The sequence below is a fragment of the Myxine glutinosa genome, chromosome 5 (genome assembly GCF_964187855.1).
Source record: "Myxine glutinosa chromosome 5, kmMyxGlut1.1, whole genome shotgun sequence".
NCBI classification, from domain to species: Eukaryota; Metazoa; Chordata; class Myxini; order Myxiniformes; family Myxinidae; genus Myxine; species Myxine glutinosa.
The window spans coordinates 97,011,961-97,038,203 of record NC_136265.1 but is presented as its reverse complement, the minus strand read 5'-3'; the positions used below and the strand labels follow the sequence as shown (position 1 = coordinate 97,038,203).

The 26,243-nt window shown below is 40.5% G+C and overlaps 1 protein-coding gene across 1 annotated transcript in view; it reads right to left on the bottom strand.

Annotated features, from left to right (window-relative positions):
* The window catches only part of LOC137428446 (uncharacterized), a 68,314-nt gene extending 49,231 nt beyond the window's left edge, over positions 1-19,083 (bottom strand). The window contains exons 1-2 of the mRNA XM_068118363.2: positions 18,981-19,083; positions 16,994-17,104 (exon numbers count right to left, since the gene is read on the bottom strand). Of these exons, the coding sequence (XP_067974464.2) occupies positions 16,994-17,104; positions 18,981-19,083 (214 nt within the window). The remainder of the gene's footprint in view (positions 1-16,993; positions 17,105-18,980) is intronic.
* Positions 19,084-26,243: the final 7,160 nt, after the last annotated feature.

The following is a 26,243-nucleotide window of genomic DNA, read 5'->3' as shown; positions in this document are numbered from 1 at the left end:
ATATGGCGGCCGAACCACGTGACCGATGACGTCATCATTAACATATTTTATTCCCCATGGAGAGTTCTTTACAATGAGCCATGTCTCAATTTTTTTTCTATTCTGCACTTTTGGAGATATGGAGGTGTTAAGTTTTTCGGTTTTTCCAAGATGGCGGCCGAACCACGTGACCTATGACGTCATCATTTACATATTTTATTCCCCATGGAGAGTTCTTTACAATGAGCCATATCTCAATTTTTTCTATTCAGCACTTTTGGAGATATGGAGGTGCAAAGTTTTTCGGTTTTTCCAAGATGGCGGCCGAACCACGTGACATATGACGTCATCAGTAACATATTTTATTCCCCATGGAGAGTTCTTTACATTGAGCCACGTCCCAAGTTTTTCTATTCAGGTCTTTCGGAGATATGGAGGTGTAACGTTTTCCGGTTTTTCCAAGATGGCGGCCGACCACGTGACATATGACGTCATCATTGACATATTTTATTCCCCATGGAGAGTTCTTTCCAATGAGCCATGTCTCAATTTTTTCTGTTCAGCACTTTTGGAGATATAGTGGCGCAACGTTTTGCCGTTTTTCCAAGATGGCAACCGAACCACGTGACTGATGACGTCATCATTTACATATTTTATTCCCCATGGAGAGTTCTTTCCAATGAGCCATGTCTCAATTTTTTCTGTTCAGCACTTTTGGAGATATAGTGGCGCAACGTTTTGCCGTTTTTCCAAGATGGCGACCGAACCACGTGACTGATGACGTCATCATTTACATATTTTATTCCCCATGGAGAGTTCTTTACAATGAGCCATGTCTCAATTTTTTCTGTTCAGTACTTTCGGAGATATAGAGGTGCAAATTTATTCGGTTTTTCCAAGATGGCGGCCGAACCACGTCACCGATGACGTCATCATTGAGGCACAGTATATTAGAGGGCAAGACCATTATGTGTGCAAAGTTTGGCGATTCTCCGTGCAACGGTGTAGACGCAGTGCTGCAAACAGACAAACAGACAGATGAAAAATCGGTCAGAGACCGAGGACTTGCCGGAATGTACTTTTTTATCGGCCATTTAGGACAAATATGGCGGCCGAACCACGTGACCGATGACGTCATCATTAACATATTTTATTCCCCATGGAGAGTTCTTTACAATGAGCCATGCCTCAATTTTTTCTATTCAGGACTTTTGGAGATGTGGAGGTGGAGTTTTTCGGTTTTTCAAAGATGGCGGCCGAACCACGTGACCGATGACATCATGAACATATTTTATTCCCCATGGAGAGTTCTTTACAATGAGCCATGTGTCAATTTTTTCTGTTCAGCACTTTTGGAGATATAGTGGCGCAACGTTTTGCCGTTTTTCCAAGATGGCGACCGAACCACGTGACTGATGACGTCATCAATTGGGCACAGTCTATTCCAGGGCAAGACCAATATGTGTGCAAAGTTTGGCGATTCTACGTGCAACGGTGTAGACGCAGTGCTGCAAACAGACAGACAGACAAACAGACAGACAGACAGACAGACAGACAAACAAACGAACAGATCAACATACTTGCCGGAAAATTTTTCCGGCAAGTAACAAACAAACGAACAGATCAACATACTTGCCGGAAAATTTTTCCGGCAAGTAACAAACAGATCAGAGACCGAGGACTTGCCGGAATGTACTTTTTTATCGGCCATTTAGGACAAATATGGCGGCCAAACCACGTGACCGATGAAGTCATCATTACTTGTTTTCTAAACTAATTTATTCCTTGATGATGCTCAAGAAATTTCATCTTGATCGGATGAAGTTTTGTACTTGGCGAATTATGACGTCATAATGGAGGAACCTATGACATCATCATTAACATATTTTATTCCCCATGGAGAGTTCTTTACAATGAGGCATGTCTCAATTTTTTCTATTCAGCACTTTTGGACACATAGAGGTGCTAAGTTTTTCGGTTTTTCCAAGATGGCGGCCGAACCACGTGACATATGACGTCATCATTAACAAATTTTATTCCCCATGGAGAGTTCTTTCCAATGAGCCATGTCTCAATTTTTTCTGTTCAGCACTTTTGGAGATATAGTGGTGCAAAGTTTTGCCGTTTTTCCAAGATGGCGGCCGACCACATGACATATGACATCATTAACATATTTTATTCCCCATGGAGAGTTCTTTACAATGAGCCATGTCTCAATTTTTTCTGTTCAGCACTTTTGGAGATTTCGTGGTGCAAAGTTTTGCCGTTTTTCCAAGATGGCGGCCGACCACGTGACTGATGACGTCATCATTAACATATTTTATTCCCCATGGAGAGTTCTTTACAATGAGCCATGTCTCAATTTTTTCTGTTCAGCACTTTTGGAGATATAGTGGTGCAAAGTTTTGCCGTTTTTCCAAGATGGCGGCCGACCACGTGACATATTACGTCATCATTAACATATTTTATTCCCCATGGAGAGTTCTTTACAATGAGCCATGTCTCAATTTTTTCTGTTCAGCACTTTTGGAGATATAGTGGCGCAACGTTTTGCCGTTTTTCCAAGATGGCGACCAAACCACGTGACTGATGACGTCATCAGTTACATATTTTATTCCCCATGGAGAGTTCTTTACAATGAGCCATGTCTCAATTTTTTCTGTTCAGTACTTTCGGAGATATAGAGGTGCAAAGTTTTTCGGTTTTTCCAAGATGGCGGCCGAACCACGTGACCGATGACGTCATCAATTGGGCACAGTCTATTCCAGGGCAAGACCAATATGTGTGCAAAGTTTGGCGATTCTACGTGCAACGGTGTAGACGCAGTGCTGCAAACAGACAGACAAACAGACAGACAGACAGACAGACAGACAAACAAACGAACAGATCAACATACTTGCCGGAATTTTTTCCGGCAAGTAACAAACAGACAAACGAACAGATCAACATACTTGCCGGAATCTTTTCCGGCAAGTAACGAACAGATCAACATACTTGCCGGAAACTTTTTCCGGCAAGTAACAAACAAACAGATCAACATACTTGCCGGAATCTTTTCCGGCAAGTAACAAACGAACAGATCAACATACTTGCCGGAATCTTTTCCGGCAAGTAACAAACCAACCAACCAACATACCTGCCAGAACCTTTTCCGGCAAGTAACAAACGGACTCAAATGCAATACGCTCTCCTCAGGCGTATTGAGGAGATATTATCATGTCATCATCAAAGGGTGTTGGTTAATGTTGATTAATTCAGCAAGGGATGAATTTACCATAAGGCATGGTAAATAAAACTAAAATCCTAAATTTAGGGACCCTCCACACAGACAAAGGGAAATATGACAGAACTAAAATAAAAGTGTGTAATTTTAGTGGGGGAGGCACCTATGACCTAGTTCAGGACATCTCCGAAATCTCGTCAGGGATCATCCGAGGCCTTGACGGGGAAACGCACATTCGGTGGAACGCAGCGTATGGCGGGAATCCAGGCCTCGCTGTGCATCTTTTCACTCCGGGTCTCACGCGTGAATCGAAAGGGCCGCACCTGTCCACTCGCCGTTCCTGCTTGGAAACCCGCGGTTCTCAGTCCGTGGATCTTCCTCCTCACGACCACCAGTAAGATCACGGCACACGGCCGTTCGCGATCGGATCCAAATCAGAAGGGGCAAGAGCGACAATAACAACCATTCGCTATTCGTGTCCAGAATGAGAAGCCAAGGAAGAGAAACAATAACGACCATCTGTTGTGGCATCCAGAACGAGAAGGGAAAGATGTCTGCCGCTCCAACTATTTTGTACCCCCCGCTCTGATGTCATCTGTCCTGCTTCACCAATCAGCGAGTCTCTTCTTACTCGTGCTTTCTGTCAATCAAACCCTCGACTAATCACTGCTCTTTTCGGGGCTTGGCTCTTGACCTGCCCGTCCTGTGTCCTCTTACCAAGTCGGGGTAATCAGCGGTAGTGCTTCATACCTGGCTTCCGGTTGGCTTTTTAATTTTTGAGCTTAATTAGGGTGTCGATAGCGTGGCTTAGCTTTGTGTCCAGTGCGGTGTCATTAGGAACAAAATAAATTGCAGAGGCAACGACATGCAGGAGATAAATTTACCTATAATCCCTGAGATAATTAACACAAGAGCCACCCTCCGTATGGCCACACGTAACACTTATTCTGAACACCTGCAGCCGACTTATTTACATCAAGATGGCTATAAGATATTCAGAGCATATTACCTACACAATCTACCTGTACCAAAGTAATCACTGCCTTCCCCCGACAAACGTAACAATATATATACAAATATATGTATGTATTCTTGCGGATCTCGAGCCCGTCGACGTACTGAGGGGGGATTAAGCCCTTCTCCCCCTCGAGCTTCGAGTCCACGAGGCCGCTACCCACTCTACACTCATGGGGGGCGGATTGCTGAGCAATTCCAGCTGCCAAACCCGCAGCGAGCGCGTGGAAGGGTTTCCGGTCAATAACCCGAGTACCTTCGATACACATGCCGCCGCGAGGACGGGGGCTGGACCTCACACGAGTCACGCTGGTTTGATACGCCGGAGTGGTTTGTGTGTCACGTAACTCGTGCCGTTATTTACTAGGAACCCGATCGAGCGGTTTTATCTCGTGCAATGCGAGGCCAATGGTGAAGAGACGAAAACGGCCAAGTTGGAAACAAACACAGGTTTATTAACAAATGTACAATGGTGAGAGAAAAGAGACACAGGAGAGAAACTTAGCCATTCTTACTTACGTTTCCAAGACAAGGACCCTCTGACTCACTCGTGGAAAGGGAGGAAGGAGAGGACGCGCTTAAAGCGCGGCCGCTTAGTGCAGTTCGCCCCAGACGGCTCGTTGGGTGTTTCCCCTCGAGGATGTTCGCGGCAGGGACGTCGGCTTCAGTCGTGCACGTACGGGAATCTGCACAGCATGTCCCAAAGTCAGCGAGGTGAAGCGCACGAGCAAGGAGTCCAGGCAGGGAGATCGTCAGAGTACAGGGCCAACGAGAGAGATCGTCCTGCGAGAGCCTCAATCTCAAGAGCGCAAGGGCAAAAGAGAGACCAGAGCCAGGGAGAACGGGGCAGCAGAGAGCGGCGGCAGAGAGACGGGCAGAGCGCTGAGAGCTTTCTCGGGGGTCCGGGGTGGGTCTTATATCCCCCCGGAGCCCCACTAGAATGTTCCACGGGCCTCCACTGGCCGCCGGGGGTCACGTGTCGTGATAGCCCCCCATCAGTTACTCCCCTTAGTCATCATTGGCCGCTTGCTGTTGGCCACTCCCCTTTAGCTCCCATTGGCCGCTGTTGTTGGCCACTCCCCTTGAGCTACCATTGGCTGTTTGCTGCTTACCAGCCATGCCCTCAGACTCCTCCCTCGGGCCTCCTCGATTTGTCTTCGGCCCAGCACATGGCATTCCAGGCTCAATGAGGCCTACCCTTACTTACCTGCCTCAACTCATACTAACACTGGGAAGGAGAATATACTTCACAGTTAATAAGAAATAACTGGTGAAAGCGAGGCCACATGTTGTGGTGCAACTAACTAAAAGGGGGGTTGCCTTTATTCTCAAAACCACAACAATATATATACCTGCCAAGACGAGAAGGAGGTAGCATCCTGATGAGACTCAGCTAAGTGCAGAGAATGACAACTGTAGGATTGACAATGACAACCTGTTCTTTCTTCCATTTGACTGTTCCCGTCATGTCACTATTGGCCAAGCATCGCACGAATAAAACCGCTCGAATCGGGTTCAATCAAAGTAACGGCACGAGTCACGTGATACGCAAACCGCTCAGGCGTATTCGATTAGCGTGGCTTGTGCGAGGTCCAGTCCCCGTTTTCGTGGCAGCGTGGGTACCGAAGGTACGTGTGGAATCGACCCAATACCCTTTCCCAAGACGAGGTAGCATCCTGATAAGACTCAGCTAAGTGCACAGAATGACAACTGTCGGATTGGCTAAGTAGGTGAAAACTTCAACAGACTACAAAATCCAATGTGAGCGCAAACTCAAAGACAGAAAGCCAGAGAAGGTATCCCCAACCCCACTGAGCAAAATTTTCCCAAAGACTGGTGCGAATTAAAGATGTCACATATGAAACCGAAACAGCAATCAATGCAAAGAGCCGGTTGCAAAAAATATAAAGAAAAATATGAAGCAAAACATCAACAGACATACACCGACCACGAAGTCAACGACGCCAAAAGAGCAATGACAACAAAAGAGCCTTTTCTCGGAATACAAAAAAACTGTCAGAACATTAGCTCACATTATTTGATGAACGAATGTCCACCATTTTTGCATTAGTATGGAAATTCGCTTTGGTTGCAATCTCCTTGTTCTCCATTGTGAATTTTCAGGTGGGGTGTCCAATTAATAGATTTTCTACAAATTGTGCGTTTGTGCGGTCTCGTGTCAGAGATGATGTTGTTTCCCTGCACATGCGAAGTGAGAAGCTGGGTTAAACAATTGGTTCCTATCTAATATTATGTTGTTCTACATGGAGTAGTTTGTGATAAGCAAGCAAAGAGAGTGTCCAGTCCATCCATACAATTGAAAAACTGTGGAAATCCTCGTTCACCATTATTTATTTTTTTCCCCACAGATTTTACATTTACAGAATACAGTATGTGCATTTTTCTTCTTTGCAATAATCTTTCTCCCCATTGCTAATTCATATATATTTTAAAGTTAGAGGAGCAAATGAAAACTTTTCACACAGTGTACATTTCTAGAGGCATTCTCCATCGTGTATTCTCATGTGCCTTTTATGGTTGCATGACTGACTACAAGATATTCCACAACTTGTGCATTTGTATGGGCGCTCACCATTGTGAATTTCCATGTGTCTTTAAGGTTGCATGCATGAATGAATGAATGAATGAATGATCGTTTTAAGGCCATTTTCCCTGCTAGAGCGGGGGTTAGCCTTGCGGGCCCCATGACATTCATGGTTCCCTGTTTGAGGCAATGTTTTTATGGCCGGATGCCCTTCCTGACACCAACCCTTGGTCACGCTCTTACGATGCGCAGGGATACGGTGTACCTATTCTAAATCGGGGTACACAATCGGGGATCATTCATCCCAGCAAGCTTGTACTCAATTTGCCGACCTCGGAAGGATGACAGGCTGAGTCAACCCCTCTGGCGTTAATTCAGCGATCAACCGGGATTTGAACCCAGGATCCTATGATCCTAAGCCGGCACCTGAACCGCTAAGCCAACACCAACACCAACACCAACACCCTTTGATGATGACTTGACAAATTATTTTTTTCTGGTGATTAAAATTGATTAAATTAATTAAAATTAATTGATTAAATGATTAAACTGATTAAAATTGATTAAAATGCATGAATGATTAAAATATTTTCCACAACTTGTGCATTTGTAAGGGCGTTTAGCCTTTGTGAATTGCCATGTGTCTGTTGAGGTTGGATGTTTGATTAAAATAGTTTCCACAAATTGTGCATTGATATGGGCGCTCATCGTTGTGAACTGCCATGTGTCTTTTAAGGTTGGATGGATGATTAAAATATTTTCCACAACTTGTGCATTGATATGGGCGTTCACCATTGTGAATTATCATGTGGTTTTGAAGGTTGAATGATCGATTAAAAGATTTCCCACAACTTGTGCATTTGTATGGGCGTTCACCATTGTGAATTATCATGTGGTTTTGAAGGTTGAATGATCGATTAAAATATTTTCCACAACTTGTGCATTGATATGGGCGTTCACCATTGTGAATTATCATGTGGTTTTGAAGGTGGATGATCGATTAAAGGATTTCCCACAACTTGTGCATTTGTATGGGCGTTCACCATTGTGAATTATCATGTGGTTTTGAAGGTTGAATGATCGATTAAAAGATTTCCCACAACTTGTGCATTTGTATGGGCGTTCACCATTGTGAATTATCATGTGGTTTTGAGGGTGGATGATCGATTAAAGGATTTTCCACAACTTGTGCATTTGACTTGGCGCTCACCATTGTGAATTCGCATGTGTCTTTTAAGGGTGGATGGATGATTAAAATATTTTCCACAACTTGTGCATTGATATAGGCCAGGGGTCAGGAACCTTTTTGACTGGGAGAGCCATAAAAGCCAAATATTTCCAAATATATTTCATTGAGAGCCATATAGTATTTTTAACGTATAATAAATTAAATATGTCTTACTTTTAATGCGACTTCTGGTGCTGCATGGTTTTGCTGATGGCCTTGTAGTCTGGTTCATACGTGGTGAGGTTGAGCTTCATGCAGGCGTTGAGGCTTCCATCAGTTAAACGTGAGCGTAGGTTGGTCTTAATGTTCCTCATATGCGAGAATGACTGCTCACATGCATATGTAGAGCCAAACATGGTCAATACGGCAATACTCACACGCTGCATTGTGTGGTATGTCACAGGAAGCTCGTTCCAAGTTTTAAGAATCAGCTGGTCTTCAGGTTGAAGATTTTTCATTTCTGTCCACTTGTGTTCCCTTGCCAGCTCTGCTCGCTGTCGCGCAAGACTTTCCAACTCTCCATTAAGTGACTTGAACTTACTCATCCACATGTCTGATGCCTTCAGGTCAGCAACTTCCAGCTCAAAGTCTCCGATAGAGACCCCGGGGATGCATGTCAGGTCGATTTTGTCCACTGCACACTCATGTGGATGAGTGATGAACTTGAAAAGACCAGTGCACGCACGAAATTCTCCAAAACGTGCTTTGAATGACTGCAGGAGATTGGACGTAAAGCCAGCTAGCTGCTGGAGATCCAGATGTTGAGTGGAGTCACTTGCTAAGCATGCATCTCTAAATTGTTGCAGTCTTTCAAAGTGCAGAAGACGACCTGTTTCAATGTCCCTGAGAAAGACTTCCAGCTTGCTTTCAAATGCAAACACTGCTTGTTGAAGGGATGAGATTGTATTTCCAATACCTTGCATTTTCACATTGAGCTGGTTCAGATGGCCAGTTATGTCCACGAGATAGTGAAACTGCAGGAGCCAGTCAGTGTTGTCTAGCTCAGGATGCTTGATGCCTTTCATTTCAAGAAAAGTCCGGATTTCACTCAGGCAAGCTGCAAAACGGCTGAGCGCCTTCCCCCTTGACAACCAACGCACGTTGCTGTGTAAAAGCAGACCGGGATAATGATTCCCAACTTCTTCTAACAGAGCTTTAAACTGGCGATCATTTAAAGCTCGGGCAACAATAAAGTTGACCACTCGAATGACCAGCGACATCACCTCACCAAGCTCCTGGCCACACGTCTGAGCGCAAAGCGCCTCCTGGTGCAGGATGCAATGAAAACTTAGGATGGCTCTCTTTTCATGTTCACGGAGAAGCGCTACAAATCCTTTGTTCTTCCCCAACATACAGGGTGCACCATCAGTACAGACAGAAATAAGTTTATCCATCGGTAGTTTTTTTTCTTTAGCAAACTCCATGAAAGACGTGAATAAATCCTCTCCTCTTGTTGTCCCTTTCATTGGCAAAACAGCCAAGCTTTCCTCACGCAGTGTGTCACCTGCAGCATACCTGGCAATTATACTGCACTGAGATAGATGGCTAACGTCTGTTGACTCATCTAACGCGAGAGAAAAATATGTCCCGGCGTTTATGTCCTTAATTTGTGTTTCCTCGACTTGATTTGCCATCATGATGCTACGTTCGTGCACAGTTCTTGCTGACAGGGGCATGTCTTTTATTCGTTTGATTATCTTGTCTTTATTTGGGAAGTCATCAAACAGTTCATTGGCCACATCAAGCATGAATGTTTTGGCATACTCGCCATCTGTGAATGGCTTTCCATTCCTTACTATTGCCAAAGCACCCGCAAAGCTAGCGGAATTCCCGTCACCTTGCTTGGTCCACACACGTAGTTGCTGCTGACTCGTCTGCACTCTCCGCTGTAGCTCCTCGCATGCCCTTTTCCTGCTGTCCCCCGCTGGATATTTCGATGCAAATGAAGCATGGTGCGTATCGAAGTGCCGCTTTATATTTGACCGTTTCATCGATGCAATTTTATCATTGCATATTAGACATACCGCAGATCCTGCTCTCTCACCAAATGCAAATTCCTCTGTCCACGCAGCCTGGAATGCACGGTAATCATCGTCTTTTTTTCTTTTCGCCATCTTTTCCGTTACAAGGGTTGAAGCGGATAAACTAGTTGGCTATCTGATAAAATTGATTTCTTCACCTTTACAATGACGCGGACATGCTCGCGAGCCATTGGTTCCCGACCCGACCCACGGGTGACCCGTGAAATTTATCTTCAAAACTAATTTCTGTTTACTTTAAAATGACACAGTATTATTAAGAAATATCACAAGTATTTTAAAATCAGTTCCAAACTGATTTTTTTTTTTTTTTTTTCAACTCAAAATTGTCTGGGAGCCATATGCCGTCACCGGAAGAGCCATATATGGCTCGCGACCAATAGGTTCCCGACCGCTGATATAGGCGTTCACTATTGTGAATTATGATGTGGTTTTGAAGGTTGAATGATCGATTAAAAGATTTCCCACAAGTTGTGCATTTATATGGGCGTTGAGCATTGTGAATTGCCATGTGTGATTTAAGGTGGGAAGATTGTTTGAAAGATTTTCCACAAGTTGTGCATTTGTATGGGCGTTCATTATTGTGAATTGTCATGTGCCTTTTAAGGGTGGATGATTGATTGAAAGATTTCCCACAAATTGTGCATTTATATGGGCGTTGAGCATTGTGAATTGCCATGTGTGATTTAAGGGTGGATGATCGATTAAAAGATTTTCCACAAGTTGTGCATTTATATGGGCGTTCAGCATTGTGAATTGCGATGTGTGATTTAAGGTGGGAAGGTTGTTTGAAAGATTTTCCACAATTTGTGCATTTGTATGGGCGTTCATTATTGTGAATTGTCATGTGCCTTTTAAAGGTGGATGATTGATTGAAAGATTTCCCACAAATTGTGCATTTATGAAGGCGTTCATCATTGTGAATTGTCATGTGTTTTTTAATGGCGGATGTTTTCTTTCCTTTGTCACCCTTACGGAAATTATTCTCTGCAACCATTTCCTTCTGAGGTTTGTCGTGTATATAAAAAGTCCTGTTGTTCATTTCATTTGGCGAGTCCTCCTGGCGTGTGGCTGCATCGTTAGTAAAATGAAGTGCAGTCTGCCTTGTAGATTCCGTGGATTCACCTGTAAATACAGCATCACATGACCTGTAAAAAATAAATCAGATTCTGTTCAATACTTGTAATATCATTCTGACAAACACAACCAACTCCAACATGAACATTTGTATTTGTTCCACTTCATAAAAGTAAAAAAATATTCTTGATGTAAATATACATTAAAATACCGTTCAAAACTTTGGGTTTTTCCAATGATATTCAAACTTTTGGGATAAATCGATTCAATTATCAGTGAGAAGTCATGTGTTTATTTTATTAAATTAACAGCTTTTATAAATGTGAATTTGCATGTGAAACGCATGATAGGCAGGTACTGCATCCAGACCTCAACCAAAATCTAATCGGCCTGTCCTCATCACACACCCAACCTGTCCACCAAGGTTTGTCCTTATCCAACCATAACATTTTGAGATATTTAGAGACAGACAGACAGGGGTGAAAACATAACCTCCATCCACCTCTGGTGGCGGAGGTAACAAGGTATATTCCAATCAAATGTTTGGTTCAAATCTTTCACATTACGATTATTACGTGGTCCTCCCGGTAACTACCTGGTCTCGGTGACCCCCGGACCGTGGGAGGCACCCTGCCAGAAAGATATATGATTTATACGCTTTCGTAACGCATTCAATATGAATTCCAGTCAATAAGAAACCCCCACACCAAGGATCCGGAGTAATCAATAATATATTCCCCCAAGGAATCAACAACCATCAACAATCAACAATCAATCACTAAGATGTAAACTCATCTACAATAGCTCTAAGATGGCCATCTTATACCTTCCTCACGTGAGCCCCACTCCCGACTCCCTCCATGGTCAATGTCTCTCACAATGTCTCCGTACTCCTGTAGTTCGATCTCCGCACGTGGGCGGTTGAACGGACCCTTCCTGACGTGCTTCCACCGTGCATGTCCCGTACCGGGAACAGCTGCTGCAGCGCACACCTCCTTGCCAAGCAACGGGGCAAAACCAAGCGCGGCTTGCAATGCACGCGAGGCCCAAGGTGCGACCCATACGCGTCCTTGTAGACGGGGAGGCGAACTGTGCCGGACGCTGGGTTCCGTGCACGAACCCACGGCGACTTGACGTGTAAAGGGGTAATTACCCCGCCCAGGTAACTCCTCTCGCCAGACGGGCTGTCAAACGCAGCGTTCCCCACGCTGCTCAATATCGATCCCGCTCTTCTCGGCGCTGGGCGAGGAAGAGGAAGAAGATCGCCGCTTCTCCCGAACCTCGTGTCTTTTCTTCTTCCGTTTCCGGTCTCCTTTTCCCCAGAAGGGCTCCTGACCCTTTAATCACAACAACCTTTAATCGACTACACATTCATAAGCAAAGACCTGAATAGTAATTCACATAAATTCACATAAATCCGTAACACTCCCCCCCTTCAAGAAAGAAAGTTTGAACCCAGCGAAAACTTTCTTTGCCGGCCAACTTGGATAAACAAATCAGATAACTCACACCCCCAAATCATCAGTTCCCCCCGGGCACAATTATCACTTAAAAATAAAGCAACAAAATTTCACCAAAACCCCTAGATTAATTCACTCTGGACCAAGCGTCAACCACTTCTAGTTTCTCTTGAATGACGGTTAAGAGGTGGTGACCAAAGCCCCAAAGTTAAACCTCTCGACAGCACTTTTTCTGGAGGCCCAGCTGAGTATTCCCTACATGGACGCCTTAAGGAATGTGGAGTTCACGGTTAGTCCGGGGAGGAAAGTTCATTACATGGACGCCTTTAAGAACGTGGAGTTCACGGTTAGTCCGTGTAGGAAAGTTCACGACCTGGACACCTTTAAGAACGTGGCGTTCACGGTTAGTCCGTGTAGGAGCCCCGGCTCGGCGGCTCCCCCGTATATAGTGCTTCAACTTCGCCAGACTCCTAACAGTTACGGTGGGACCCCTTGTCCCAGCCGTTACCTGACTGGCGGTCTCCTTCTCGGCCAGTGCTCTGACATTCATTCTTTCGGGAGGTGCCGTAACTCTGGGAGCCTCCATAGTAATATCGGCTGCTGCCAACCCTAAAACTACTGCCAAGTTGTCCTCTTCTGTAGACCTCTCGACGCCTACGAAATGCCTTCCCTACTGTTATGGTCCGACCCTCCAAATCCTTACCATTCCAATTCTTCTCTGCCTCTCTGGCGTCTCTTGTGCTTGCAAACGTGACAAAGCCGAACCCTCTTGACCGTTGCGTTTCCCTGTCTTTTACCACCCGCACTTCCACCAGCGGCCCATATCTGTTGAAGACAGAGGTCAGAACTTCTTCCTCTGTGTTGAAGTTCAGTCCCCCTACAAATAACTTGGAACTTTTGTCGCCATCCCAAGCGGGGGTGGTGTTATATCCCCTGCGGGGCTCTTTACCCACCCTCGGGTTACCATAAATTTGCCCCCGGCCAAATCATTCCCGATAATCACAGATACTCCCTCTACAGGAAGCGTGGCTTATAAACCGACAGTGACCGGTCCTGACACCAAATCGGATTCCAAATGGATGACATGAAGTGGGGCACTAACACAGCCACCGATCCCTTGTAACCGAACACTATCACCAGTTGCGGTACTCTTTGAGAATGGCAAAATGCCTTCAAGCATTAAGGATTGATGGGCTCCTGTGTCCCTCAAAACCCTAACCGGTCTTGGGTTAGTCAAGTCTCCCTTGAGTGAGACCAACCCCTCATAAATAAATGGTTGGTAACTCTTCTGTGGGCGATTTCTTACGCTTGCCATCGCATTCGGAGTGGTAATCGTCGGACTCCGCTCTGGGTTTTCCCTTTTCATGAGGTAACAACTGGACATCAAGTGTCCAGGTTTTTTGCAAAAGGCGCAAGTCGGCCCAGAGGAAAAACTCGTGGTCTGCCTCGGGCCCCCCGAAAAATAAGTTTGTCTTGGGCCCGTAGCCCCCTGATTTCGAACCGTTCGGGTATCAGCGTTGTCCCCATAATCATCTCGAGGCCGCCGCCATGTATTGTCGTTCTCCGCACCTGCTGTTCCACACCTCCCCTGCGGAGATCTAGGCGAGGAGTTAGGTTCGTGGACCCCTATCCGGTGTGTTAAGGCATAATCATCTGCCATGGTGGCTGCATCCCACAACTTCGGTACTTTCTTTTCCTGCAGGTACACTTTGATGTCCTCGTGGACACACTGTTGAAATTCCTCCACCAGCATCAGGTCACGCAATGCTTCGAAATCATTCCCGACTCCTTTTGACTCACACCACCGATCAAACATGTTTTCTTTCACTCTAGCAAACTCCACATGGGTCTCACTCTCCCTCTTCCTGGCATTCCTGAATTTCTGCCGGTAAGCTTCCGGAACCAACTCATAGGCTTTGAGGATGTGCTTCTTCAATACCTCATAATCTGCACATTGGTCCATTGGTTGCGCCGAATAAATCTCTTGAGCTTTACCCACCAGCACACTTTGCACTAGTATGGTCCAGGCCTCCTCCGGCCAGTTTAACTGTCGAGCCACTTTCTCAAAGTGTGGAAAAAATTGAGTGACTTCCTTTTCACTGAAGGGTGGAACCAGCCTCACATGTCTGCCCACCTCCCAGGTGTTCTGGCTAGGTGTCGACCCCGTCAGCAAGGGTGGTACCTCTCCCCGTTCTCTCATTAAATCCAGCTCCTTGAATTTAATCTCTTGCTGAAGCGCCAGATCACGTTCCTTCAACTCCCTTTTGGCTTTTCTCTCCTCTGCTTCGAGTTCCCTGGCAGCTCTCCTCTCCTCTGCTTTTCTCCCTTCTAACCTTTCCTGGAGTTCTCGTTCCACTCTCCTTTCCTCTGCTTGTTTCTCTTCTCTCCTCTCTTCTGCTTTCCTTTCTTCTTCTGCTCTTTCCTTTTCTGCTTTCCTTTCTTCTTCTGCAAACCTTTCCTGGAGTTCTCGTTCCACTCTCCTTTCCCCTGCTTGTTTCTCTTCTCTCCTCTCTTCTGCTTTCCTTTCCTCTTCTTTTAACCTTTCCTGGAGTTCTCGTTCCACTCTCCTTTCCTCTGCTTGTTTCTCTTCTCTCCTCTCTTCTGCTTTCCTTTCCTCTTCTTTGATCCGTTCCTGGCTCCGTAATTGCAACTCCAGTTTCCGGAGCTCAACGTCTCCTGGTTCTTCGGGTAGCCACTGCCAGGCTAACTCGTCCCATGTTCCTAATCCCACCATAGACTGTATCACTGTGGTCTGCAACTCTGCCTTCCTCAAATTAGTTCGGACCTCCAAGTTAAAATGTTTGGCCAATTTCAAGAGGTCCGCTTTTAGTAACGCTCGGAACTGTGCCTCACTAGGTGTTACCGCAAAGTTCTGTGCAACAAACGTCATGGTGACTATCGGTAACACCTGTTAACCTTCACCCAAGACTTTACCACAATTTCTCAAAAATTTACCAATTAATAATTAATTAATAAATTTTAATTAATAAAAAGTATTATTTTATTATGTTATACAATTTTAAATCCCGGAATTCAATTGGACGAGCCCCCAATTCTGTTACGTGTTCCTCCCGGTAACTACCTGGTCTCGGTGACCCCCGGACCGTGGGAGGCACCCCGCCAGAAAGATATATGATTTATACGCTTTCGTAACGCAATCAATATGAATTCCAGTCAATAAGAAACCCCCACACCAAGGATCCGGAGTAATCAATAATATATTCCCCCAAGGAATCAACAACCATCAACAATCAACAATCAATCACTAAGATGTAAACTCATCTACAATAGCTCTAAGATGGCCATCTTATACCTTCCTCATGTGAGCCCCACTCCCGACTCCCTCCATGGTCAATGTCTCTCACAATGTCTCCGTACTCCTGTAGTTCGATCTCCGCACGTGAGCGGTTGAACGGACCCTTCCTGACGTGCTTCCACCGTGCACGTCCCGTACCGGGGACAGCTGCTGCAGTGCACACCTCCTTGCCAAGCAACGGGGCAAAACCAAGCGCGGCTTGCAACGCGCGCGAGGCCCAAGGTGCGACCCGTACGCGTCCTTGTAGACGGGGAGGCGAACTGTGCCGGACGCTGGGTTCCGTGCACGAACCCACGGCGACTTGACGTGTAAAGGGGTAATTACCCCGCCCAGGTAACTCCTCTCGCCAGACGGGCTGTCAAACGCAGCGTTCCCCATGCTGCTCAATATCGATCCCGCTCTTCTCGGCGCTGGGCGAGGAAGAGGAAGAAGATCGCCGCTTCTCCCGAACCTCGTGTCTTTTCTTCTTCCGTTTCCGGTCTCCTTTTCCCCAGAAGGGCTCCTGACCCTTTAATCACAACAACCTTTTATCGACTACACATTCATAAGCAAAGACCTGAATAGTAATTCACATAAATTCACATAAATCCATAACAACAATGAATGAAATGAATGAATGATCGTTTTAAGGCCATTTTCCCCGCTAGAGCGGGGGTTGGCCTTGCGGGCCCCATGACAATCATGGTTCCCTGTTTGAGGCAATGTTTTTATGGCCGGATGTCCTTCCTGACGCCAACCCTTAGTCGGCTCTTACGATGCGCAGGGATAAGGTGTACCTATTCTAAACCGGGGTACACACCGTGATCATTCATCCCAGCAAGCTGGTACTCAATTTGCCGACCTCGGAAGGATGACAGGCTGAGTCAACCCCCCTGGCGTTAATTCAGCGATCGACCGGGATTCGAACCCAGGATCCTAGGATCCCAAGCCGGCACCCTAACCGCTAAGCCAACACCAGGCTTTCACATTACGATGAAGGATATAATGGATGTTTGAGAAATTGCTCCATCGTGGAAATGTTTTTTCCAACAATTAAATCATAACGTATGGGTTTTTTTAAGTAGTTCATCATCACATTGTCCAAAGCAAAATGTGGAAGCATTGATTATAACCTCCATGGGGATGGCTCTCAAAGAAAGAAGCTTCAGAGTCATTTGCCTCTGGTAGATCCAGGTGGACATCAATGTCATGCTCAGTTTTCACTTCCACTTTCTCAAATAAATCTGGAATAACAAGCAACCTTTATTTAATGCAGGCATTCAAAAAAACAAAAACACACAAAAAAACTTTTCTTCAATGTCTTGTGTCATATACAAAGAGTAGCTGGTTCCACACTCTTAAAATAGCAGCAAAGATATTGCATCAAAATCATTCATTTGAGGTCTTCCTTGAAGAAAGAAAATAAAACATTTTCGCATAGGAATAGCATTGTAAAACATAACGATATCAAAGCATTACGTTCTGTACAAACTTCCTCAATGTTCCGAGACGTTTCATACCCGACCACAGCATCAGTGGGAATTTCACCACCACCCAGGGTGACAAGATGGCCTAAAGGTATGCAGACTCACCTCTCAGCTGCTTAGCCTGGGTTTGAATCAAAAAATGTGCTCTTAACTATCATCCCGGTGTTTCACAGGCAGCGTGATGCATAAACATGGATGCCGTCCCTCGGATGGACATTAAAGATCCCAGTGTCCTTCACGAAGAGTACGTCAGCTATCGCCGGTACCATGGTCAAGTTCCAAATTCCTGCCCTAATCAGCAGAGAGCATTGCATCAGCGGCACAGCCATGCCCTCAGCGAATGATGCTACTCCACAGCCTATTGCTGCATACAAATGAAGAAGAAGACCACCACCCAATATCTCAACAACCAAACTGAAGGCAAAGAAAAATATTTTTTCCCCAACCTACGTTATTTATCAAATTAAATACAATTTAGATCCAACATGTGACAAGTTGTTGTCTCAAAAGTCAACCCTCATGGAAAACTCAATGACAGAATGTGGCAGGTTAACAGCTTGACAATGATTAGGCCAACAGGTTAACAGAATACCAAAGCCGGATTTCCAACAATGCTGCAAACCAAGAGCCAAGTGTTGCACACGAAATGAAGACTGAAGGACCTGAATTCCTCCACAGAAAAACATTCAGTCGACATAAGTGATGAAACCAATCCAGCAGCTGATGTGAGCTTGGAGCATTGGGGTTTTCATTCTTGTGCAACCACGAAATGCCTGCAGCTGTGCAATAACTCACATGGAGCTTGACACAGTAAAGGTCTCAGCTTCTGCTCTCCCAACAATGGATGGAGGCCCTCAATGTCACACAAGCAAATGGCCATCTCTCACGACAGATCTTGAGCTTTCTTTCCAGTCTGGTACCTCATCTTGCTCTCCAAACTCTCTGCGTATGGAAAACCAAAGCCACCTCCACACATGGCTTACAGATTTCCTCTACTCTTCGATAAAACGTGTGCCTCTCACCGGAATCCTTTTACCTGCTCTCCCTGTCAAAGATGGAGTGCCAGTGTGCTGGGCCCAGTCCACTTATTAATCACAAATCTCTCTGAATCTCTGGAAAATCCTCTTTATCTCTGCGATGATGACTCCAATTTCTGCCGTGACATCCCTCATTCCCCAGAAAAACAGGCAGAAGCATTTTCCCTCTTTTCAGACCTGATAAAATCACAGGCAGCTCAAACACTTCGAATGTCTTTTCAATTCTGGCAAATACAACACTCTCACTGTCTCTCTCTCAAAAAGAACATGATGGCATCATCCTGCCCCACCCCCCACTCTCCCCAGGTTTCTGCTGAGAACACTCAGTCCACCAGAAACCCCATTCTGGTGAAACTACCCAAATCCAGGATAAGTGCTTGCTCCACTCCTTCCGCCTGTGGAACCAACAGTGGAACAAACAGTGGAACAAACAGTGGAACAAACAGTGGAACCAACAGTGGAACGAACTTCCACATTCTCTTCAATCTCTTTCTTCCCTCCAACTCTTCAAGACAGCTGATTACCACCATCTCAGATCATAACCTTAGTCAGGAGCGAGTGATGTTATCAAATATGATGGCAATCGCACAACTCACCATTCGGTTGGTCCCTTTGCTCCTCTTCCAGACCCAAAGAGTACACATCATCTATTTTTAACTGCAGAATTGCAGAAGATCCTTCCAGCTCCTCAATCTTCATTCCACTCCCGAGCACAGTCAGCTGTTCCTCTTCTGTCGGCACACGACAGGAATCCGTCAAACAGCACACCTGAGGTTACATGATGGGTGAACCTTTAAAGAGGCAAGAAACATACAAACTTCCTGATGTTTCCTCCACATTGAGTACCTTGATTCAACAGCACCTACATGTAGTTTAAATTTTATACGTTTTTAAATTTTATAACGTTGGAACTTGAGGAAGGACCTCCAAAGAGTAAGTTGATGACGTTCAATGACAACTTTAAAGATGAGTGGGAAGAATAACTTTCATATTTTAAACTCCAACAGAAAGTGTGTGGTTAAATTGTAATGGACATGTAAATGTGGTGAAGAGAAGCAACAAAGAACGCCATTTTAACACACACCACGAGAGGATTGCAAGTGACTACCCTCCAAAAACAGCCCCCAAGGAAGGTAAAAGTTAGAGCAGCTATGATTGCTTAATTTAAGATGATGCATGCATTTGCAAAGAAGAAGAATCCCTTTGAAGAAGGTGAGGTAATGAAGGAAGCTATATGCTGGCAGCTTCAAAAACGTTTTATTCAAGAATTCAAAAATTTGTCAGAAATTATGTCTGACATAAACGATGTTCAGCTTTCTGAAAACTTAGTTATGAGGAGAAAAAAATAAATGTTGAAAAATGTCACCTGTATGCGTCAGCAGGATTTGATGTGTTGTGAATTTTTCAGCATTGAAGTTGGCAAATCCAAGGATGTGTGTGACAACGCTCAGTTGTTCATTTTTGCTAATTCTATTGATATGGAGGATTGTAGTTTTTGTATACAAAGTGGAGGCTGAACGGATCAGGACGCAATTGGACAAAAATAGCATTTTAGAGAGGAGGGAATCACAAACAGAGTAATTGTTTACAGAGTAATTCTAAAGAGTAATTCCAAAGAGTAATTCCAAAGAGTAATTCTAAAGAGTAATTCTGAAGAGTAATTCCAAAGAGTAATTCCAAAGAGTAATTCTAAAGAGTAATTCTGAAGAGTAATTCTAAAGAGTAATTCTGAAGTGTAATTCCAAAGAGTAATTCCAAAGAGTAATTCCAAAGAGTAATTCTAAAGTGTAATTCCAAAGGGTAATTCCAAAGAGTAATTCCAAAGAGTAATTGTAAAGAGTAATTCTGAAGAGTAATTCTGAAGAGTAATTCTAAAGAGTAATTCTAAAGAGTAATTCCAAAGAGTAATTCCAAAGAGTAATTCCAAAGAGTAATTCCAAAGAGTAATTCCAAAGAGTAATTCTAAAGTGTAATTCCAAAGCGTAATTCCAAAGAGTAATTCCAAAGAGTAATTCTAAAGTGTAATTCTCAAGAGTAATTCTAAAGAGTAATTCTAAAGAGTAATTCCAAAGTGTAATTCCAAAGAGTAATTCCAAAGAGTAATTCCAAAGAGTAATTCTGAAGAGTAATTCTAAAGAGTAATTCTAAAGAGTAATTCCAAAGTGTAATTCCAAAGAGTAATTCCAAAGAGTAATTCTAAAGAGTAATTCTAAAGTGTAATTCTAAAGAGTAATTCTAAAGAGTAATTCTAAAGAGTAATTCTAAAGAGTAATTCTAAAGAGTAATTCCAAAGTGTAATTCCAAAGAGTAATTCCAAAGAGTAATTCTAAAGAGTAATTCTAAAGAGTAATTCTGAAGAGTAATTCTAAAGAGTAATTCCAAAGAGTAATTCTAAAGAATAATTCCAAAGAGTAATTCAAAAGAGTAATTCAAAAGAGTAATTCTAAAGAGTAATTCAAAAGAGTAATTCTAAAGGGTAATTCTAAAGAGTAATTCTAAAGTGTAATTCTAAAGTGTAATTCTAAAGAGTAATTCTAAAGTGTAATTCCAAAGAGTAATTCTAAAGAGTAATTCTAAAGAGTAATTCTAAAGTGTAATTCTAAAGTGTAATTCTAAAGAGTAATTCTAAAGAGTAATTCTAAAGAGTAATTCTAAAGAATAATTCCAAAGTGTAATTCCAAAGAGTAATTCCAAAGAGTAATTCTAAAGAGTAATTCTAAAGAGTAATTCTAAAGAGTAATTCTAAAGAGTAATTCTAAAGAGTAATTCTAAAGAGTAATTCTAAAGAGTAATTCTAAAGTGTAATTCTAAAGAGTAATTCTAAAGAGTAATTCTAAAGAGTAATTCCAAAGAGTAATTCTAAAGAGTAATTCCAAAGTGTAATTCCAAAGAGTAATTCCAAAGAGTAATTCTAAAGAGTAATTCTAAAGTGTAATTCTAAAGAGTAATTCCAAAGAGTAATTCTAAAGAATAATTCCAAAGAGTAAATTCAAAAGAGTAATTCAAAAGAGTAATTCTAAAGAGTAATTCTAAAGAGTAATTCTAAAGAGTAATTCTAAAGAGTAATTCTAAAGAGTAATTCCAAAGAGTAATTCCAAAGAGTAATTCTAAAGAGTAATTCTAAAGAGTAATTCTAAAGAGTAATTCTAAAGAGTAATTCTAAAGAGTAATTCTAAAGAGTAATTCTAAAGAGTAATTCTAAAGAGTAATTCTAAAGAGTAATTCTAAAGAGTAATTCTAAAGAGTAATTCCAAAGAGTAATTCCAAAGAGTAATTCTAAAGAGTAATTCTAAAGAGTAATTCTAAAGAGTAATTCTAAAGAATAATTCAAAAGAGTAATTCAAAAGAGTAATTCTAAAGAGTAATTCTAAAGAGTAATTCTAAAGAGTAATTCCAAAGAGTAATTCCAAAGAGTAATTCTAAAGAGTAATTCTAAAGAGTAATTCTAAAGAGTAATTCTAAAGAGTAATTCTAAAGAGTAATTCTAAAGAGTAATTCTAAAGAGTAATTCTAAAGAGTAATTCTAAAGTGTAATTCTAAAGAGTAATTCTAAAGAGTAATTCTAAAGAGTAATTCTAAAGAGTAATTCTAAAGAGTAATTCCAAAGTGTAATTCCAAAGAGTAATTCCAAAGAGTAATTCTAAAGAGTAATTCTAAAGAGTAATTCTGAAGAGTAATTCTAAAGTGTAATTCTAAAGAGTAATTCCAAAGAGTAATTCTAAAGAATAATTCCAAAGAGTAATTCAAAAGAGTAATTCAAAAGAGTAATTCTAAAGAGTAATTCTAAAGAGTAATTCAAAAGACTAATTCTAAAGAGTAATTCAAAAGAGTAATTCTAAAGAGTAATTCCAAAGAGTAATTCCAAAGAGTAATTCCAAAGAGTAATTCCAAAGAGTAATTCTAAAGAGTAATTCTAAAGTGTAATTCTAAAGAGTAATTCTAAAGTGTAATTCTAAAGAGTAATTCTAAAGAGTAATTCTAAAGTGTAATTCTAAAGAGTAATTCCAAAGAGTAATTCCAAAGAGTAATTCCAAAGAGTAATTCCAAAGAGTAATTCTAAAGAGTAATTCCAAAGAGTAATTCTAAAGAGTAATTCTAAAGAGTAATTCTAAAGAGTAATTCTAAAGAGTAATTCTAAAGAGTAATTCCAAAGAGTAATTCTAAAGAGTAATTCTAAAGAGTAATTCTAAAGAGTAATTCTAAAGAGTAATTCTAAAGAGTAATTCCAAAGAGTAATTCCAAAGAGTAATTCCAAAGAGTAATTCCAAAGAGTAATTCTAAAGTGTAATTCTAAAGTGTAATTCTAAAGAGTAATTCTAAAGTGTAATTCTAAAGAGTAATTCCAAAGAGTAATTCCAAAGAGTAATTCCAAAGAGTAATTCCAAAGAGTAATTCTAAAGTGTAATTCTAAAGTGTAATTCTAAAGAGTAATTCTAAAGTGTAATTCTAAAGAGTAATTCCAAAGAGTAATTCCAAAGAGTAATTCTAAAGTGTAATTCTAAAGTGTAATTCTAAAGAGTAATTCTAAAGAGTAATTCTAAAGAGTAATTCTAAAGAGTAATTCTAAAGAGTAATTCTAAAGAGTAATTCCAAAGAGTAATTCTAAAGGGTAATTCTAAAGAGTAATTCTAAAGAGTAATTCTAAAGAGTAATTCTAAAGAGTAATTCCAAAGAGTAATTCCAAAGAGTAATTCCAAAGAGTAATTCCAAAGAGTAATTCTAAAGAGTAATTCTAAAGAGTAATTCCAAAGAGTAATTCTAAAGAGTAATTCTAAAGAGTAATTCCAAAGAGTAATTCCAAAGAGTAATTCTAAAGTGTAATTCTAAAGAGTAATTCTAAAGAGTAATTCTAAAGTGTAATTCTAAAGTGTAATTCTAAAGAGTAATTCCAAAGAGTAATTCCAAAGAGTAATTCTAAAGAGTAATTCCAAAGAGTAATTCCAAAGAGTAATTCTAAAGTGTAATTCTAAAGAGTAATTCTAAAGAGTAATTCTAAAGTGTAATTCTAAAGTGTAATTCTAAAGAGTAATTCTAAAGAGTAATTCTAAAGTGTAATTCTAAAGAGTAATTCTAAAGAGTAATTCTAAAGAGTAATTCTAAAGAGTAATTCTAAAGAGTAATTCCAAAGAGTAATTCCAAAGAGTAATTCCAAAGAGTAATTCCAAAGAGTAATTCTAAAGAGTAATTCCAAAGAGTAATTCTAAAGAGTAATTCCAAAGAGTAATTCTAAAGAGTAATTCTAAAGTGTAATTCTAAAGTGTAATTCTAAAGAGTAATTCTAAAGAGTAATTCTAAAGAGTAATTCTAAAGTGTAATTCTAAAGTGTAATTCTAAAGTGTAATTCTAAAGTGTAATTCTAAAGAGTAATTCTAAAGAGTAATTCTAAAGAGTAATTCTAAAGTGTAATTCTAAAGAGTAATTCTAAAGAGTAATTCTAAAGAGTAATTCTAAAGTGTAATTCTAAAGAGTAATTCCAAAGAGTGATTCCAAAGAGTAATTCTAAAGAGTAATTCCAAAGAGTAATTCCAAAGAGTAATTCTAAAGAGTAATTCTAAAGAGTAATTCCAAAGAGTAATTCCAAAGAGTAATTCCAAAGAGTAATTCCAAAGAGTAATTCTAAAGAGTAATTCCAAAGAGTAATTCTAAAGAGTAATTCCAAAGAGTAATTCTAAAGAGTAATTCTAAAGTGTAATTCTAAAGTGTAATTCTAAAGAGTAATTCTAAAGAGTAATTCTAAAGAGTAATTCTAAAGTGTAATTCTAAAGTGTAATTCTAAAGTGTAATTCTAAAGTGTAATTCTAAAGAGTAATTCTAAAGAGTAATTCTAAAGAGTAATTCTAAAGAGTAATTCTAAAGAGTAATTCCAAAGAGTAATTCCAAAGAGTAATTCCAAAGAGTAATTCTAAAGAGTAATTCTAAAGAGTAATTCTAAAGTGTAATTCTAAAGAGTAATTCTAAAGAGTAATTCTAAAGAGTAATTCTAAAGAGTAATTCTAAAGTGTAATTCTAAAGAGTAATTCTAAAGTGTAATTCTAAAGAGTAATTCTAAAGAGTAATTCTAAAGAGTAATTCTAAAGAGTAATTCTAAAGAGTAATTCTAAAGAGTGATTCTAAAGAGTGATTCTAAAGAGTAATTCTAAAGAGTAATTCTAAAGAGTAATTCTGAAGAGTAATTCTAAAGAGTAATTCCAAAGAGTAATTCCAAAGAGTAATTCCAAAGAGTAATTCCAAAGAGTAATTCCAAAGAGTAATTCCAAAGAGTAATTCTAAAGAGTAATTCTAAAGTGTAATTCCAAAGAGTAATTCCAAAGAGTAATTCCAAAGAGTAATTCTAAAGAGTAATTCTAAAGAGTAATTCTAAAGAGTAATTCTAAAGAGTAATTCTAAAGAGTAATTCCAAAGAGTAATTCCAAAGAGTAATTCCAAAGAGTAATTCCAAAGAGTAATTCTAAAGAGTAATTCTAAAGTGTAATTCTAATGAGTAATTCTAAAGTGTAATTCCAAAGAGTAATTCCAAAGAGTAATTCCAAAGAGTAATTCAAAAGTGTAATTCTAATGAGTAATTCTAAAGTGTAATTCCAAAGAGTAATTCCAAAGAGTAATTCTAAAGAGTAATTCTAATGAGTAATTCTAAAGAGTAATTCTAAAGAGTAATTCTTAAGAGTAATTCTAAAGAGTAATTCTAAAGAGTAATTCTAAAGAGTAATTCAAAAGAGTAATTCTAAAGAGTAATTCTAAAGAGTAATTCAAAAGAGTAATTCTAAAGAGTAATTCCAAAGAGTAATTCCAAAGAGTAATTCTAAAGAGTAATTCTAAAGTGTAATTCTAAAGAGTAATTCTAAAGAGTAATTCAAAAGAGTAATTCCAAAGAGTAATTCCAAAGAGTAATTCAAAAGAGTAATTCCAAAGAGTAATTCAAAAGAGTAATTCCAAAGAAAGAGTAATTCCAAAGAGTAATTCCAAAGAGTAATTCCAAAGAGTAATTCCAAAGAGTAATTCTAAAGAGTAATTCTAAAGTGTAATTCTAATGAGTAATTCTAAAGTGTAATTCCAAAGAGTAATTCCAAAGAGTAATTCAAAAGTGTAATTCTAATGAGTAATTCTAAAGTGTAATTCCAAAGAGTAATTCCAAAGAGTAATTCTAAAGAGTAATTCTAATGAGTAATTCTAAAGAGTAATTCTAAAGAGTAATTCTTAAGAGTAATTCTAAAGAGTAATTCTAAAGAGTAATTCTGAAGAGTAATTCAAAAGAGTAATTCTAAAGAGTAATTCCAAAGAGTAATTCCAAAGAGTAATTCTAAAGAGTAATTCTAAAGTGTAATTCTAAAGAGTAATTCTAAAGAGTAATTCAAAAGAGTAATTCCAAAGAGTAATTCCAAAGAGTAATTCAAAAGAGTAATTCCAAAGAGTAATTCAAAAGAGTAATTCCAAAGAGTAATTCCAAAGAGTAATTCCAAAGAGTAATTCCAAAGAGTAATTCCAAAGAGTAATTCTAAAGAGTAATTCTCAAGAGTAATTCTAAATTGTAATTCTAAAGAGTAATTCTAAAGAGTAATTCCAAAGAGTAATTCCAAAGAGTAATTCTAAAGAGTAATTCTAAAGAGTAATTCAAAAGAGTAATTCTAAAGAGTAATTCTAAAGAGTAATTCTAAAGTGTAATTCCAAAGTGTAATTCCAAAGAGTAATTCCAAAGAGTAATTCTAAAGAGTAATTCCAAAGAGTAATTCCAAAGAGTAGTTCCAAAGATTAATTACTCCGCCAGGGAGTAATGCATTCACTCGTGTCCGTGTGTGTGTGTGTGTGTTCGTGTGTTTGTGAACAAGATATCTGGAAAAGTTTTGAACGGATTTGAATGAAAG